This window comes from Acanthochromis polyacanthus, chromosome 20, assembly GCF_021347895.1.
Source record: "Acanthochromis polyacanthus isolate Apoly-LR-REF ecotype Palm Island chromosome 20, KAUST_Apoly_ChrSc, whole genome shotgun sequence".
In the NCBI taxonomy this organism is placed as follows: Eukaryota; Metazoa; Chordata; class Actinopteri; family Pomacentridae; genus Acanthochromis; species Acanthochromis polyacanthus.
The window spans coordinates 24,531,622-24,547,624 of record NC_067132.1 but is presented as its reverse complement, the minus strand read 5'-3'; the positions used below and the strand labels follow the sequence as shown (position 1 = coordinate 24,547,624).

General features: G+C 38.6%; 1 protein-coding gene across 1 annotated transcript; it reads right to left on the bottom strand.

Moving 5' to 3' along the window:
• Positions 1-7,514: 7,514 nt before the first annotated feature.
• Positions 7,515-15,518, bottom strand: LOC110950938 (ADP-ribosyl cyclase/cyclic ADP-ribose hydrolase 1-like). Its single transcript, XM_022193808.2, has 8 exons — positions 15,196-15,518; positions 13,277-13,403; positions 13,049-13,184; positions 10,876-10,958; positions 8,673-8,746; positions 8,139-8,225; positions 7,952-8,035; positions 7,515-7,860 (listed from the first exon to the last, which is right to left on the bottom strand). Exons 1-8 carry the CDS (start codon positions 15,378-15,380, stop codon positions 7,803-7,805), a joined length of 834 nt encoding a protein of 277 aa, XP_022049500.1. The 5' UTR covers positions 15,381-15,518; the 3' UTR covers positions 7,515-7,802.
• Positions 15,519-16,003: the final 485 nt, after the last annotated feature.

Below are 16,003 nucleotides of genomic sequence, written 5' to 3'. Positions count from 1 at the left end.
ACAGTAACATAAAATAAATTAATTATAAATTAAAAAATAAATATTCATGTGATCAAAAAACAAAATAAAATGCATATGTATAAAATTATGTGTACACACATATTTATGTTAAAATTATATATATATATATATATATATATAAACATAATTGTAATACACATAAATATAAATATTTATTTATAAATATTTATAAATTAAATAAATATGAAATTGTACAAAAATCTAATTAAATAAAATTAAAGAATTTATTTTTATTTATACATATAAAATATTTAACTTTATATTCACATATATTCATCCAGACAATAAAGCAGCAGAAGCCAAATAATCACATATAATTTAAAATGTATTTAATTACACATATGCATACTTAAATTATTATTATTATTATTAATGTAAATAAGATAATAAATACACTAATAGTCATATAATTAAAACATAAAACCAAAAAAAGTTGAAAAATGCAATACTCTTATGAATCAAATATACATTTAATATAAATATATAACTTAAATTATGTCTTACAATCCCCATGTATCCCCTACTAAGTAAGTCCCTATAAAGTCGGTAAAAAATAATTTTAATTGTAAAACTTGAAATTAGCTAAATCCAGTTATTTTCGGATTTAAATCCTTGTTTTATTTTTTTTAAATGCAACAAAGTAAGATTTAAAAATTCAAAAATATAACTTACTTTATATTATTTAAAATAATAAATAATAACAATGAATGAGGTGCAGCTCACACGTGTGAAACTCGTCACTTTTTACAGCGTGTCGGTTTGTCAGCGCCTGTGACTTCCTGCGTGGTTTTAACTGCAGCACGCTGAGAACCCAAAACAAGCTTTCAAGAGCCACTAATATCGAAATGAAACTGTCCAAAAAAATGTAAATGTTATGGGCTGTGGGTTATGGGAAAGTCACACATCTCGCAGGCTTATCTTCTTACACAATCTGGTGACAGTGTGTTCTGAAAGGTGTTGACTCAGAGCCGGCTTGTTTCAGGGAAGGAGGTCAGGGGAAAATACGCCACTGCTCCTCCTCCAGTAACCGGCACTCAGCTGCAGGGGACTCGGGGCTACTCATTTATTATTTCTTATGGAAACCTGTATTACTGGAGTCTAACATGTTCCATGTTTCCACTCTCAGCCGGACCACCTGACCTCTTCACTGAGGGCTCATCATCCTTCAAGTGGACAAAACTTCCCTGAAACATACTAAGTTGTGTTTTTCCCAGGGACACTTTTCACACCAAAATAACACATTTCAGTTTTGGTGTGTTTGGATTATTTGGCTGAAGTGGGAGCTTCCACTTGTACTTATTCTGGCAGATGTTGGGAAGGTTTGCAGGATGTCCCACACCAACCAGAAAACCACTTTAACTCCTTTAAAGGCTGAAACTGTCTTTTTGTTTGCTTGCTTGCTTTATTTCCACGCTAAGTCTTAGTACCAGCTCTATAACTGGAAAACCAAATGGAAAACCTAAAGACAGAAGACACTTAGGCAACTTTAGAAACAAAATAAATCTTCTATTATGCATCAGATCAGAGTGAGATTGGAAAAACTCCAACAAAAATAACAGCCTTATAGCAATGAGCCAATAGTAGAGATTTACTAAACATGATGATGGTTTTCTCAAATGCTGGTGTATAAAATGCCAGAAAATGGGGGGAAAAAAATGTCAATCGATGTTTCCCAAAGTCCAAAATGACGTCTTTAATTGTCTCATTTCTGTCCACAACTGAAAGATATTCTGTTTACTGTCATAGAGAAGTAAGGAAACTGGAAAAATATTCAACTTTAAGAGGCTAGAATCTGAGATTTTTGAGTTTTATCTACTCATAAATGATTGAATCTAATGTGTCTTCTGTATTAAATGCCCCACATGGGTCATGTTTTATTGACAGATAGCATCTGATCCTTGGTCAGGAACTTCCAGGGTGGAAAGATTTTCAGACCAAAATGTAGCAGAAAGTCCTGCATTCAAAGCAGCTCTGCTCATTATTAGTAATCTGGGAGCAGTGACAGCTCAGCGCACCGATGTAGCATAACAGCGTGTATTTGTCATCAAAAGAGCAAAATTACTATATAATAAAGACAGAAAACACATAACTGCAGACAGAAATGACCCGATGTTTGTAGGTTTGAATCTGTTGGCTTTGAGGTGACGATGCTAACCACTGATTTAATGACTAGACAGCGTCAGCCAAGTGCTGTTTAACTCTTTCCACCCTGGATTTCCCCGCACTGGAACCATCCATTATGAAAACAGCATTTTAAAGTTTGCAGAGGTCACCTGGTACCACTGTGGATTAAATGGATGGAGAAGTTGTTGTATTTGGCAGAAAAACCCAGGATCAATAATGATATCAGTGTCATTGGCTTTTGAATTTACCCACAGCTCTGATTGGTTTAGAGCACAAAACAGTGTTTGGCGACATATCTGGGATGTTGAACAAACTCCAAACCAACTTACCAACAAGTTTTAAAAGTATACGTGCCATTAACTTGAATTATGTAAAATCATACCTAATGTCATGAAAAACAGCAACAAAGCCTCATTTTACAGCATATATTTTGAATGAATGTTTGAATGAATTCAGTTTAATTTTATTTATATAGCGGCAATTACAATTCAAATTGTCTTAAGACGCTTCACAGAACCTCATATGCCTGAACCCCCAGAGCAAGCCCTAAGGCGACAGTGGCAAGAAAAACCTCCCCTTTAACAGGAAAAAACCTTGAGCAGAACCCAGCTCGTATAGGGGGACCCATCTGCTGCTGGCCGGACGAAATATCATTATTTAATTTTCCTCAAGGAAACGTCCCGTCACAAACGATCAGCTCAAGGACAATCGGTGATATCTTTTAATAAAATACACCTTTGAAACTGACAGGAGGATTTGGGGTTCACCTGCTTTTAATCAAATTTCAAAAAGTCTCATTTTGGTGAAAGCTGACTTTAAAAACTGCCGAAATCGTATTTAAGACAATGAACAGAACTGACGTCATTTTGTTAACAAATTAACTGACATCTCAACCAACAACATGCCTGCGCAAAGTTATCATTAAGTCAGATTTTGTTGGAGTTTTTCACTCTGGGCTGGTGATGTGGAAAAAGAGACTTATATTTTAACATACTATATCTTTACAGAGAGCTTGAGGTTGCTCCGTTTGGCTTGACAGCTGTGTGGTCTGAATTTGGGGACATTTTTTTTTTTCCTCAGGTGGAAAAACAGGTGAAAACCCAACCTTGGCCTTAAAAGGTTAAACACGTTTTTTAATGTTGAAAACAGCTACGCTTGAGGACTTTTTCCACTTGACTGACAAAAGTTTTTAGCCATTTACACTCACAACCAATGCTAATTTTCCAGCTCTGGTAACTTCCTATATTGAAGCCGATGACAAACCTGTTTTCTGACTCATGAAATTCCTTGTAAAATGCTTTAAGTGACACAGATCCTACCACGAAAAAAAGAAAGAAAAGCATTTGTCACATAGAGGGTGTCTTCAAGAATGTCGTTATAGGGCAAGAGCAGTGAGATTCTTCTAAAGAAAGTCATAACGGAGCTCTCAGGCGTGGTTTGTCATTTTGGGAATTCCACATATTGCTGATGGATCCATTAAGAAATAGTTTGAGGAGTTCTACAGTGCTTACTTCTACAGTGTATTAATCTTGGAAATGACTCAGCTTGGACATTAAGTTTGCTGAGCTGCCAAGTTCCTTTATCACACTTAGATCTATTTACAGTTGGCTCCAACAAATGGAACTTCTCCCGGCTCTACAGTCGACATATGTTTACATTCCTACACCCGAGAAAAAAACCCTGAAAAGCTTAGATTACACTTTTAAAAAATGCTAAACATCAGAGCTAGCTGAGGTTAAAATGAAGCAAATACTTCACCACATAGGCCAACATGTGGAGAAGCACCTGAAAAGTGGCACCAAAATCAAACTAGATCACTTCAATCATACGTGTAAATGGGCTTTTATCATAAAAAAACACTCTAAAGATTTGTTGTCGCCACACTTCTGCTAACCTTAAAGTGCTATTGAAAGATTAAGATTAATCTTGTGGTGTGAGCGGCAGCAGCAGTGACTCAAACTGCCCCCGTGCTTACCGACATTACAGTGCTTTTCACAGTGGCCCCATGTTGTGGTTTCACACAAGGGGCCTTCTTCATGTGACACCTGTGCAGCGACATCCCCGAGAAACCTCTTCCCAGCACCCGACACAAGCCCCGTTTACCGTACGTGTGACACAGCAGCAAGAAAGGAAAGAGGAGGTTTTGACTCTGCTTCACGAGCCGCCTCCTTCCTGCCACAGCCGCTCTTTAAGAACCTGCCTTTGAGCTCACATGCTGGATGAGACGTCCTGCGGCCAGACACCCACGCCACTGCAAACCCACAAAAAGCGGGCGTGATATGTTTTAAGGAGCACTTTCTTTTCTCCTCAGTGGTTTAGCAGCTTTGCATACACCTTAATCTAGCCTTCGGTAGCGGGTTCCAGTTTCACGTGAATCAAAAGAGAAACCAAAGATAATCGGATAAGAAAACGCTCGCTGGATTTTGCGGTCAGAGGAAGTTTTCTCTCAAACGAAAGGGATGAGTTCATAGAAAGTTTTGCTGAAGGTGAACTTCTTCATCGAGTGTCATGACTCGCTTTTACTTTTCAGGTTTTGTTTCACTTAAATCAGATTTAGAAGCTACTACAGACAACATTTTTGACTAGGAACTACACATAAATTTACGCTCAGGTAACTAATTTTACAGGCTTGTGAGTGTTTAAACCTCACAGCGCAGAATAAAGCACACTACCGTTCAAACGTTTGGGGTCACCCAGATGTTTTCCATGAAATCTCACACTTTTATTCATGTGCTAACATAACTGCACAAGGGTTTTCTAATCATCAATGAGCCTTTCAACTAGCCTAGTCGCGCTAGACAACCCACGACAACAAATTTAATTCTCTGCCAGGGTGGGTCTAGTTACCCTCCATAAGGCTCGAGGTTGGATTCTCCTAAAACTGGCCGGACCAGTCACCATGAAGTGTAGAGTCAGAAGGCGGGCGTAACGAAGTGACGACAGAGGCGCGACGATTCTGACAGAAACAACCAGCGCACAATAAACAGTTATCTTTCGACTCGGCTTTGCCCACAGCCCTTAAAGATTTGAAGCTAAAATTCAACTTGAAAGATAAACAAAGGACGGCACTGAAGTGTTTCATTGAGAAGAAAGACGTATTTGGACTTATGCCGACGGGATATGGCAAATCCTTAATATACCAGTTGGCTCCGCTGGTTGGGAAGCTAATGGGACTTAGCCACAATCCGCCGGTGCTCTCGGAACTACGTCAGCCTATTCATTGCGTTGATTGGTTGTATACCTACCCAATTGCTGCAGAGGGATTTGATAGACAACCTTTTAGCCCGCCTCCCTCCCTGTCGAGCGTGCCTAGACCCTTGTGCCTTCAGAACATGGGTCTAGCGTGGCTAGGCTACCTTTCAACACCATTAGCTAACACAATGTAGCATTAGAACACAGGAGTGATGGTCGCTGGAAATGGATCCCTATGTAGATATTCCAGTAAAATTGAGCTTTATCCAGCTACAATAGTCATTTAGTCTTTCTAGACTGCATTTCTGATTAATTTAATGTCATCTTCATTGAAAAAAGCTGCTTTTCTTTCAAAAATAAGGACATTTCTCAGTGACTGCAATCTTTTGGCTGGTAGTGTATGTGCAAATTCAACTGTTTTTACATTAATCTACTGAAAAAGTAAAGTTTCTCTGTCCTGAACTCTTAAATATCCAATTTAGACAAGTGTGGTGTAGAAAAATGACTTGACAGTGAAGTAGAAATCTGGATAAACTTGTATAATTAGCATGTTTTTCATATTCATAAACACTTAATTACGCCTCCCTTTGCTGCCCCTCTTGGATTCTACAGAGTACGTAGCATATTCTTCTAGTTGACATGACTGTGTCACAATATTTGTTAAACTGCATGCCAATGCTGCCAATCCCTTACCGCACCACATTCTAAAGGTATTCTGTTCCGATTTTTAGATCTGGTGATAAGAAATGCCATAAAGGTCAGTGCCATGTTCATAAAACCAGTTAGAAGTAACCTTTTCTTCACCTCATGGTGTTATCAAGCCGGAAATTACCTAAAAAGCCCACTCTTTAAACAGACGAGCTGACTACTAGGCCGTTTCGTTATCATTGTTATTTTAAAGCCGTGTCTGTATTGTTGCGGCCACAGGTATCTGTGTGCCGTCTGGTTTTGGGTGGTTTCCTGTTGGGCCTTTTGGTGGGGAGATTGCATGTGAGGGTTCAGCTGTGGCTGTTTGAGTCTCTCCAGCACCCCAGCTGCCAGCCATTCCCACTGACGACTCTGGAGTTAACAACCTACACTGGAGCCCTGTTCTCCCCGCCTCCCGACCTTCCTGATTGGGCCACCCTCCACCTCTGACCAACCAGATACAGCCACTGGCACACCTGCAGGCTATATACCTGCAACCATGCTGTTAGTTGGGGTGGCTGGTATCTGTGACCAGTCCGCCTTGGTGCCTCTCAGTGTGTGATCATTTGTTTGTGTTTTGATGAGTTTTGGTCTGTAGGTACGTGTGGTTGGGTTGGTGGGTACCACAGACCACTTTGGTCTGTATACACTCGTGGTGAGTGCTACAGACACTGTGGGCTTAGTGAAGAAGCCATTCGAGTTTTGAGTCTTTGTTACCTGTGTGGTCTATGTGTGAATGTGAGGCACCAGTTTTGTTCAGTTTGTTTTTGCCCACTTTGTATTAGTTTTTGTAACTGGTGGTGGGTGTTGCCCTTCATGTTTATATTAAAAGAAAATGAGCAAAAACTTTGGTGAGGCATCACGATTCAACCAAAAATAAGTACTTAACAGCCATATATTTGTTTGAAATTTTTCAAGAAATGCAAGAGGAACATGCAGATGAATTGCACAATATCTGGTAATTAAAAAAAGTGCAGATCCTGTTTTTTTTTTTCCAAGTTCATAATAGTGTTTTGCTGTCCATAAGCAAAAGCACAGACATATTTGTGCATAGGATAACTAATGATAGCCTATGAATAAATGACATTTGTGGCACCACATGAAAGATGAAAGTTGTTGTTTAGGTCACTTAAGTCACGTAGAGTGTTTAAAATAACAAAAAAAAAAAAACAAGATAAGGAATGGTGTAGTTGTGCTGAAGTAGGGGTGAGGCTCCCTTGACTGTATAGTGTAAGATCATCTATATGTTTCTTATCCTCACTGAAGGCTGGTATCTGCTTTACATTTACATAATCTGTCCTTCATGGGTTCAGACTGTCTGTCTAACACCTAAAGTCACGCTATCTAGGATTATAACCGCCTCATGCTGGTAGTGCAGCAGGGATTGATCATTTAGATATATTGCCTTAAATGATGCAAATTTGTAAAGATTTCCACCCCACCTCAGTATTCAGTGAATGGAGCTTTGTCATTAGAATCCACAGACAATCTCACAGAGAGATATTCACATTTTATTTAAAAAATATAGCACATTCTGCCAGCAGGTTCAAGTGAGACTGTGAGATGAACATGAATAGCAGCACTGACATGTTACTACTAGACATTTATCACAATTGTTAGAATAAAAAGTTCCCATATGTCACACCTGACAAAATGAAAAGGTGCATTGTCATTCTGTAAACATTTATGTACAAAGACACATTTCTCACGATCTTCTACTGGCCCACGGTTACAAAAACATTTAAATTACATTTAGTAATTAATGGAAAAAATACTTTTCACCAGCAGGATCCACAGGGTCTCTGTGGATCAGAGCCGCACTCCTGGAGCTGAGATCTGCAGAGAGATTTTCAAATAAGGAGTTAATACTGTGTGAGGACAGAAACATACATGTGATCAGCTTCTCTCGCACAAATGTTGCACTTACTCAGGCACTTCCTCGCAGCCATAATTTATTCCAGCAGGCAGCTCCTTCTGTAGGACCTTTAAAGATGCGTCTGTACAGTTTGTCCTGAAGAAGCAACATGCACCAAGAGTAAAGAAACTTTAAGATCATTTTTTTCTTAAGCTTCTTCCTATTTCTAGATATAAAATGTTCATGCAGAAATTCTTACACATTTTCCTCCTCCGTGACAAGAACAACAGTCAGGCTATTCACCCTGGTGGCGTTAAGCCCCTTCACCTCGATGCTCCCAAAAATACTGACCGCCAAAATTAAAAAAAATAAAGTTTAAAACAATTACATGAAATCATAGTTCCACAACGCGCTCCTTTTTCTAATTCACTGCACTTGTTCCATTTTAATTTGCTCAGAACCCTCTTCGAAATTGCTCGAAGAGGGCTAATTGAAGGATTTATGCTAATCTCAATTGAATTCAAGATTAAATTCAAGTTTATTTATTGACATTTCCACATACTGAGTATTTGAGAACAAAGCGTCACATCTCGTAATCCAGGAGTAAAAAATACTCAAAGAAACAATAGTCGTGACCAATGTAGGCCCAATTGTAGTAAGAATAATGCAATGTGGGTATTAAAGTATATAAATAATGCGATATAACTTACAATAAAATGCAAAAAGCCAAAGGTGAGTCGAAGCAGATTTAAAGCCATAGTTTATGTGGCTTATTTTCATGAACTGAACGTACCTTGTGGGGCTGAATGGTACGGCGATGGATCCGTTTAACATCGCTGAGACGTTACCACAGGCAATATCTGCATACTAAACACAAAGAAAAATACAATTTAGATTTAGAATGCAGGTCCACATCATATAGCTAAAAAAAACCAAGATTTTGAAGACGCACTGTCAAATAGATTTAGGTTTGAGCCAGTATTGATGCTAGAAATAAACATGAGTCACATATGGATTAGTTTATTTTGAGAAACCACTTCACAGGTTTATTTTACGAACAATATAATGTTTGTTGCTATCAGATGATAAGTAGGATGTTGAATGCAAAGGTCAGCTTTATCTCTGTTTTTTCATTACAGTGCAATGCCAAATAATAACAACAATAAAAAGAAAACCCTGTCTTACTGTCCTACCCATTTCAAAGACCAATGTGACTGGGAATTCCTCCTTTAATGTTCTGTAATCCATCCTGAGTATTTCCTCAATTCCAGCAACAAAACAAGTCGCACTGCCTCCAAATTCCCTCTCACAGATTTCATATCTGGTACCGTTTGGGAAAACAAACAGGTTTTTTGAGGACTTTCCCACACAAGGAAACACTATACAGAAATAACAAGGAGGTGAGAGGAAACACATTCAAAGCACGAAAGGTTTAACGCCTTTATACTCTCTAGAGACTTTACTCTCTGGTTCAGTAGCTGATATATAAAACCCCCTGTAAGAACGCTTATTCCCTGAGGGTTAGAGTTACTGTCACAAGTCACTGCAAAAGTATTTCATTTGTGAGTACTCCTTGCTTCTAAATATTGCATGGTAATATTTCAGTGCTCTCTGGATGAATGCTTGAAGTCATATTTGAAAATATATTGATTTCACAATGACCATGTGCTAAAAAAGTAACCCTTAAGCCACTATTGAGATCAGGTACTTTATTTAGCACAGCACAATTTACTAGAATATTATTTTAGTATATGTTCATTACAAAATGGTATTATTATTACTGATAGTCTCAAGCATCTGTAAACTTTGCAGAAGTAAATGATGTTACAGCACTTTAAACTTTATAAGGCCTCACATTAAGGATAGACTGATTATTGGCTTGGCTGAATATCCTGGCCGATATTTGGCATTTTTTTTTGATTATTGGTATCAGTATTTCCCAATAAATTAAATGTGCTACTTCAGGTCTGATGCAGCCTCCTCTCTCTGTCTGGGGTCACTCTGTGGTGTCAGAAATGTCTCTCAAGCAGCAAAAACTGAACAAGAAACACAAGCTGTCGCCACAAACCAGGAAATTCAAGACTTTCACAGTGGCTAAGGCTAAGCTAACGGCTAGCGGTTAAGTTAGGAGGAAGCCACAGATTAACCTGAATCAGAGTCTGGGGAAAAAAAATTGCCCTTAGTGGGCTATTAAAGTGATAGAAGGGTGAACAGTAGACGTAACTGCAGTAACGTGAGCTGATTCCACATAAACAAAGGAGAGCATCCTAATTTAATCACTCCTGTTTCTATTTTATATCTTCACTTACAATCACTCTTGTTAATGAAGAAGAATAGTTATGAATGACTGGTTCTCTGCTGTCATATGCTGTCAAAACATTACATTTAATTGGTTCTAAATATCGGTGAATTGGCCTTACTTGATTACCAATAATCAGCCCCAGTATTGGCCCCTAAAACCCACATCGATCGATCGATCATTTCCTCAAATCATACCAACTGTGATGCTGCTTACCTTGATGAAGCCACCAGCTGATACTATGAATCTTTATTTCAATTTATTATGTTGTTTTCTTATTTTATATCACCAGTTTCTACATTATTTATGCTGTTTACAGTTTATGTTTGTGTCTGAGCCTACCACTCCTTTATGATAGATTTATAGTATTTTTGTTTGTTTTCTTGAATATATTCAGAAGTCTGTCATGTGTGAGTTGTTGCATAACAGAATAAAACCGAGTTCCTCCGGATGTGTGGGCCGCTGCTCACTCAGGAGAGAGCTAAGCAATGCGACTCCATGGAGACCAACACAAAGCCTCATTGACAAAGAAACCAGGCAGCGTGACCTCTTTCTTTCTCCTCTCCATCATACTCACTTCTACTCAGGAGAGATCTGTCGTAGCTTCAGGTCCACATCTGTGTTACTTTAACCACTGCTCGACCCACAGACTCTTGTGTTTTCTGCAAAAACTACACAATCCTTGTTCATGACTTACAGCAGCTGAGACTCTTTTCCAAAACGAGCTGACCGTGTTGTTCTCACAGTCTGTCCAAACTGGGCAGTCGGTGGTGAATGTTTCTGCAACAGCAACGCACAGATTTGTTTGGTGAGCGAATACAACACGACTGAAAGCACAGGATGTCATGTAAACACACTGGGCAGAAAACAAGGAGAATAAAGAAAAGAAAGCACTAAATAACGTGTCCCACTGGGTGCCACCAATCAAATATGTCGTGTACAGCTTTGAATATATGAAATACAGTATCTTATGTATGACGATAATAACAAATCCTACATGAAGAAGATTGATTCCACTCTGAGTCAATAGATGTGGTTAGCATGAAGACAAACGGCAACAAAATCCAACTACCAACATCTCTAAATCCCACTAAAGTCCTTTTTAGACATGGGGTCTGCAAGATTGCTGGCTTAATCATGTCAATGAAAGTGATGGCATTCTTTCATTCAGACATACATTATTGTTCCTCAAGGCTTTATTCAGACATAACAGAGGGGATGAGGCAATATTTGTGATTCACGTGAGATTGGACAGTACAATAAGCGATGCGTAATACATAACACAATAATGAACACAAAAAAACAATCTAAACTAGGAGAAAGCTTATCAAACGGTCCAAATAACTAAAAAACAACAACAAAAAGTCTCGTGAACTTAAATTTTTCCTCTCTGTTGACGTCACAGTAGAGTTTTATCTTTATTGACATTTCATTTTGCAGTCCAACAGATGTGAAGTTGTAGAGCAAAGTGACTGATTTGTGATTTTGGCCTTCAAATTGTCTGTTGCTCTCTGTGATTACCAAAACCATTTCATACAACATGAAGTGTGTTGCCTGTGCATCCTTATCTGGTAGTGCTGTTGCATACAGTTCAGACATATCTTTGTTGAAAGCGATAAATTGTCACAAGGTCCAACTTAGTGAGATTGCACCGTCTCTGGAAAAACCAGCAGGGTGTTTATTCAGACATGAAGCTGACACGCTTGGCTACCGACAGATTAACGTCTGAACGGGGGTGGTTTGTTAAATCTGCACCAAACCAGTTTAAAAAACAACTGGGGGTAATGGTTCAGATGATTTACTTGGAGAAAAACATTTCCTGAAGTCTTGCCATTGTCATAAGGTAACAATTTCAGGCTAACTGACTCCCGGTGTTTCCAGTCTTTGGGCTGAGCTAAGCAAACCAGCTTCGAGTGGCAGCTTCATGCTGAGTATACCGATGTGACAGTGAACCTGGATTGAGTCAGGTAAATTTGAAACGATAATCGTATTTCTCGATATGAAAACATTTTGGTCAGCGTCTGTTAATTTGAATGTACCATATGAATTATGGTGGTTTGACTTTGAAATGCTTGTAGAGAATCTGGCTGTAAATTTAATGAAAAGCTGAAAAGATCAAATCAGGCAGAGAGAAGTCTGTTATAGAACTGTATGTCTCTTCTTCTATTTTCAATTTCAATTCAGTTTTATTTATATAGTGTCAATTACAGTCAAATCGTTTCAAGACGCTTTAAAGAACCCACTGACAACGCCAAATATTCCAACTTTTAAGTACGTTAAAGCATCAGCTAGCTGAGCTATCCTCACACACTTAGCTTGGAAGCTAACTGTTTGTTTTGCTAGCAAGCCACTTGGTCCCTTCTGTGGTCTTCATGAGCTAAAGTGTCGCTGCACCTCATAGTTTTTGCAAAGAGGATATGCTCTTAATATCAGCACAGTTGCTTGATGCTCTAATTGCATTAAACATCAGTGTTACAGGTGATTTAAGCTGTTTAAAAAAAACTGAGCATCTTGACTCTATGTAATCACATCAGAAAAAACCTTTCTCTCCCGGTTCTTCAGGTTTTTTGTTTGTTTCTGAAGCTTACTTCCTTAGAATTTTCTCTGTACGAGCCAAGCTTCCGTCTAAAAACTAGACATGACCTGACTGGCTTTATGGTGCAATATAAAACGAGTAGCAGCCCAGACAAACAACACCTCTGACATTTGACATCATCATTTACGAATGGCATGACAAATGCATTTGAGTTGTTGCCAACAGAGCATTGCATGGTACAAAGTAAACTACTACTACTACTCTTTTGTCTGTGACCCCAATCTTTTCATGCACAATGCTGCATTTGTGCAAATAATGAACTCCAAACTCTTACCGCTGCTGCCCTCCTTTCCACACCAGGTCAGCCCATCCAGGACATATCCCAGCAGAGTGTCCTCCAGAGTAACAAAACAGTCTGTCTTTTCAGTAAACTCGTGGACCACAACCTTAGTTTTGCTCCAGAACATCACCTAAGCCACAAACGGAGTTATCATCACAGTGTTAAACAGATTCATTAAGTCAGAGAGGGGTTAAAACACATGATGTTGTGATTGATGTTTACTCTGTTGCATGTAGGTTTGAAGGGGGCTGCAGTGACGAGGGGGTCGTAGGCTTCCATTGGAACTTTACAGGGGTCCCGGTTTACATAGGCTTGTTGAAATGTTTCCCATATCTTTTGACAGTTGTTTCTGAAAAATAAATGACAGCTTTTAATATCTGAAATGTGGTTAAGGCTCATTTTGTTGGAAAAAGCTAAAATGTAGGCTCAAATTTGTGGCAAATTGTGACACATTTTGATATTTCACATGAAAAGTGCTGGATTGAAAATTCACTCACACTAGTATGCCAAGCAGAGGGCGCTAAAACTCCAATGTTTACAATACTTTCATCCAATATGCAGCACATGTAGCTGAGCAGATGGTGGTGCGGAGTCAAGGGGTGTCTTCAAGCCAAGTTGCTAACTAGTTTTTGAACTATGCTGCTGGAAAGTTAATAAAAAATGACCTTATCATTTTCCCTTGTTGATACTGATTGATTGATTGAAATGTTTATTAATAATAAATAATAATAATTAATAAAACAAATAAAAACAATTCAGAAATTAAACTGATTACAAAACATATTATTCGAAAAGGAGTAGGTTGAAGTTAAACTTATAAAATTGATATATCAGCGGATATATCAATTTTGGAATTTTTTTTACTCCAGGACGGGCTCTAATTGTTAAGATAAAACGAAAAGCGCGAGCTGTTGTTTGACTGCAGAATGGTGCATGTACCTAAAATACAGTTTAATTGCTTTTTATGAATCATATCAACGAGTTTATATGTGAAAATTTCCTGTCACCCTGAAACTCAAATACAATTCAAGACTGAACAAGCGATTATGGTGGAAAAACACACAACATACTGAGCCGATTTCATATCATCCGAGTCAGTATGAGTTTAAATTACAGTGGACCAGATGTATTCTGATGGAAACAACAGCTGGTCATTACAGATGTCATAAAAAAAGAATTTCTGACAGTTGTTGGACTGCACTGTGGACATTGAGTGTAACACCTGTTTTTATGTTTATTGTGAAGTACTCTACAGCTTGTTTTTGAAAAGCTCCTATAAAGCACATGATTAAGAAACTAAACACCCCATGAAGTATGACCACTTCAGTCAAAATCAGCTTAAGGCAGAAAAAGTGCATCGGGTGTTTCAGAAACCTGATCAATATTTGCTATGCAGACAGGTAGACATCCCAGCTGAGTTCATAGAGGAGACAGGTTGATCGATCATTGACGGGTGATACTGAGGCCAGATCTGAAAGCCTGAACTTCAACTTTAACAGTAAATTGACTTTCAGACATTACATGTCAGTCTTTCATTGAGACTCTCCGGATAGCAGTTTTATTTTACGCCACCCCTCCTAAAAGTGAACACCTGTAATTGCACCTGTAAATGCATAAAAAGATCCATTCATTAAATCCCAATTAAAACAGTCACTTAGATTAAATGATGTCACAGTTAAAAGAGGGTATTCTGCAGACAAAAGTGACACAAAACTGCACAGAGGTGTAAATTACATTATATTGAAAGATAAAAACTGATCTACAGGAGTTTCATATGTGCATTACTGTATTATATTCTATAACATTCTGAATTATCAGCTGGTGCTTGAACTTTGTGTTTGCCTTTACATAAATAAACAGACTTCCACCATAAACTGATGTACAGAAGCCACAAATTGACGGAGAATAGTTCACCAGAAAGCAAAAGATGAAGGAAAATGAGGTCACCCAGACCCCTGCTTAATATATACTTCCTCTCCAGTGTTGCAATGAAACCTCAGCCCATGTATGTCACCATATATGTATACAACACAGCTCCTATTTCTTATTTATGTTTCAGTTATTCAGTTTATCTCCAGGCTGGGCTTAACTGGAAATGCATAACAAACTGCAGGGAAACTGTTAAACATTACAGGACTCACCCTTTAAACGTCTCACACCTGCTAAGGAACACAGATTGGAATTGATTCGTTTCTGTTTCTTTACGCAGCGTCACTCCGAGCACCACGGCGACGATAATAACGAGAAGCAGGACGGCAACGACGCACAGAGCGACGCGGCGTCTCCTGCGCCTCTTCTCCGCCCGCCGAGGCTCTCCATGGTCCATTTAAACACACCTAAAAAGTGCAAAAAATATGCGCAGAAGTTCGACTGACTAACTTTCTCCCGTTTGTTGTCACTGGGATCGTGTCTCGCGCTCCCGCTGCTATTTGTGGAGATGCGCAAACACCGTGCGCGTGGGCCTGGCTCGTGACCGCGGAGGCACTGCTCCAATCAGGAGGCTCCTCTGCTTTGGTCAAAGTGACACTGATAAGGTCTCGTTTAGAGAGGAATGAGTTTTACTGTTCTGAAAGTAGTAATACTACATTGTAGAAGTACCCTGTTACAAGTAAAAGTCATGGATACAGAAGTTTACTGGAGTAAAATGTCTCACATTACTATTGCTTACACTGTTAATACAGTTCATACTGTGTATATACTCCATCTCACATCTATAGATTGTTCTTACTGCTATTCCTGTATATATCCCATAGCATTAATACTGTACAATTTATACTACTCATGCTGTTCATACTGCACATACTTGTATATTTACATGATCTACTTTTGTATTGTATCCATATATCTATATATTCATGTATTAGTGTGGTCACCATGCTGTGTAAATGGTGCTAATTCTGTTGACACTGTATCATACTTTAGATATCATACTGTAACTTATGCACTTTA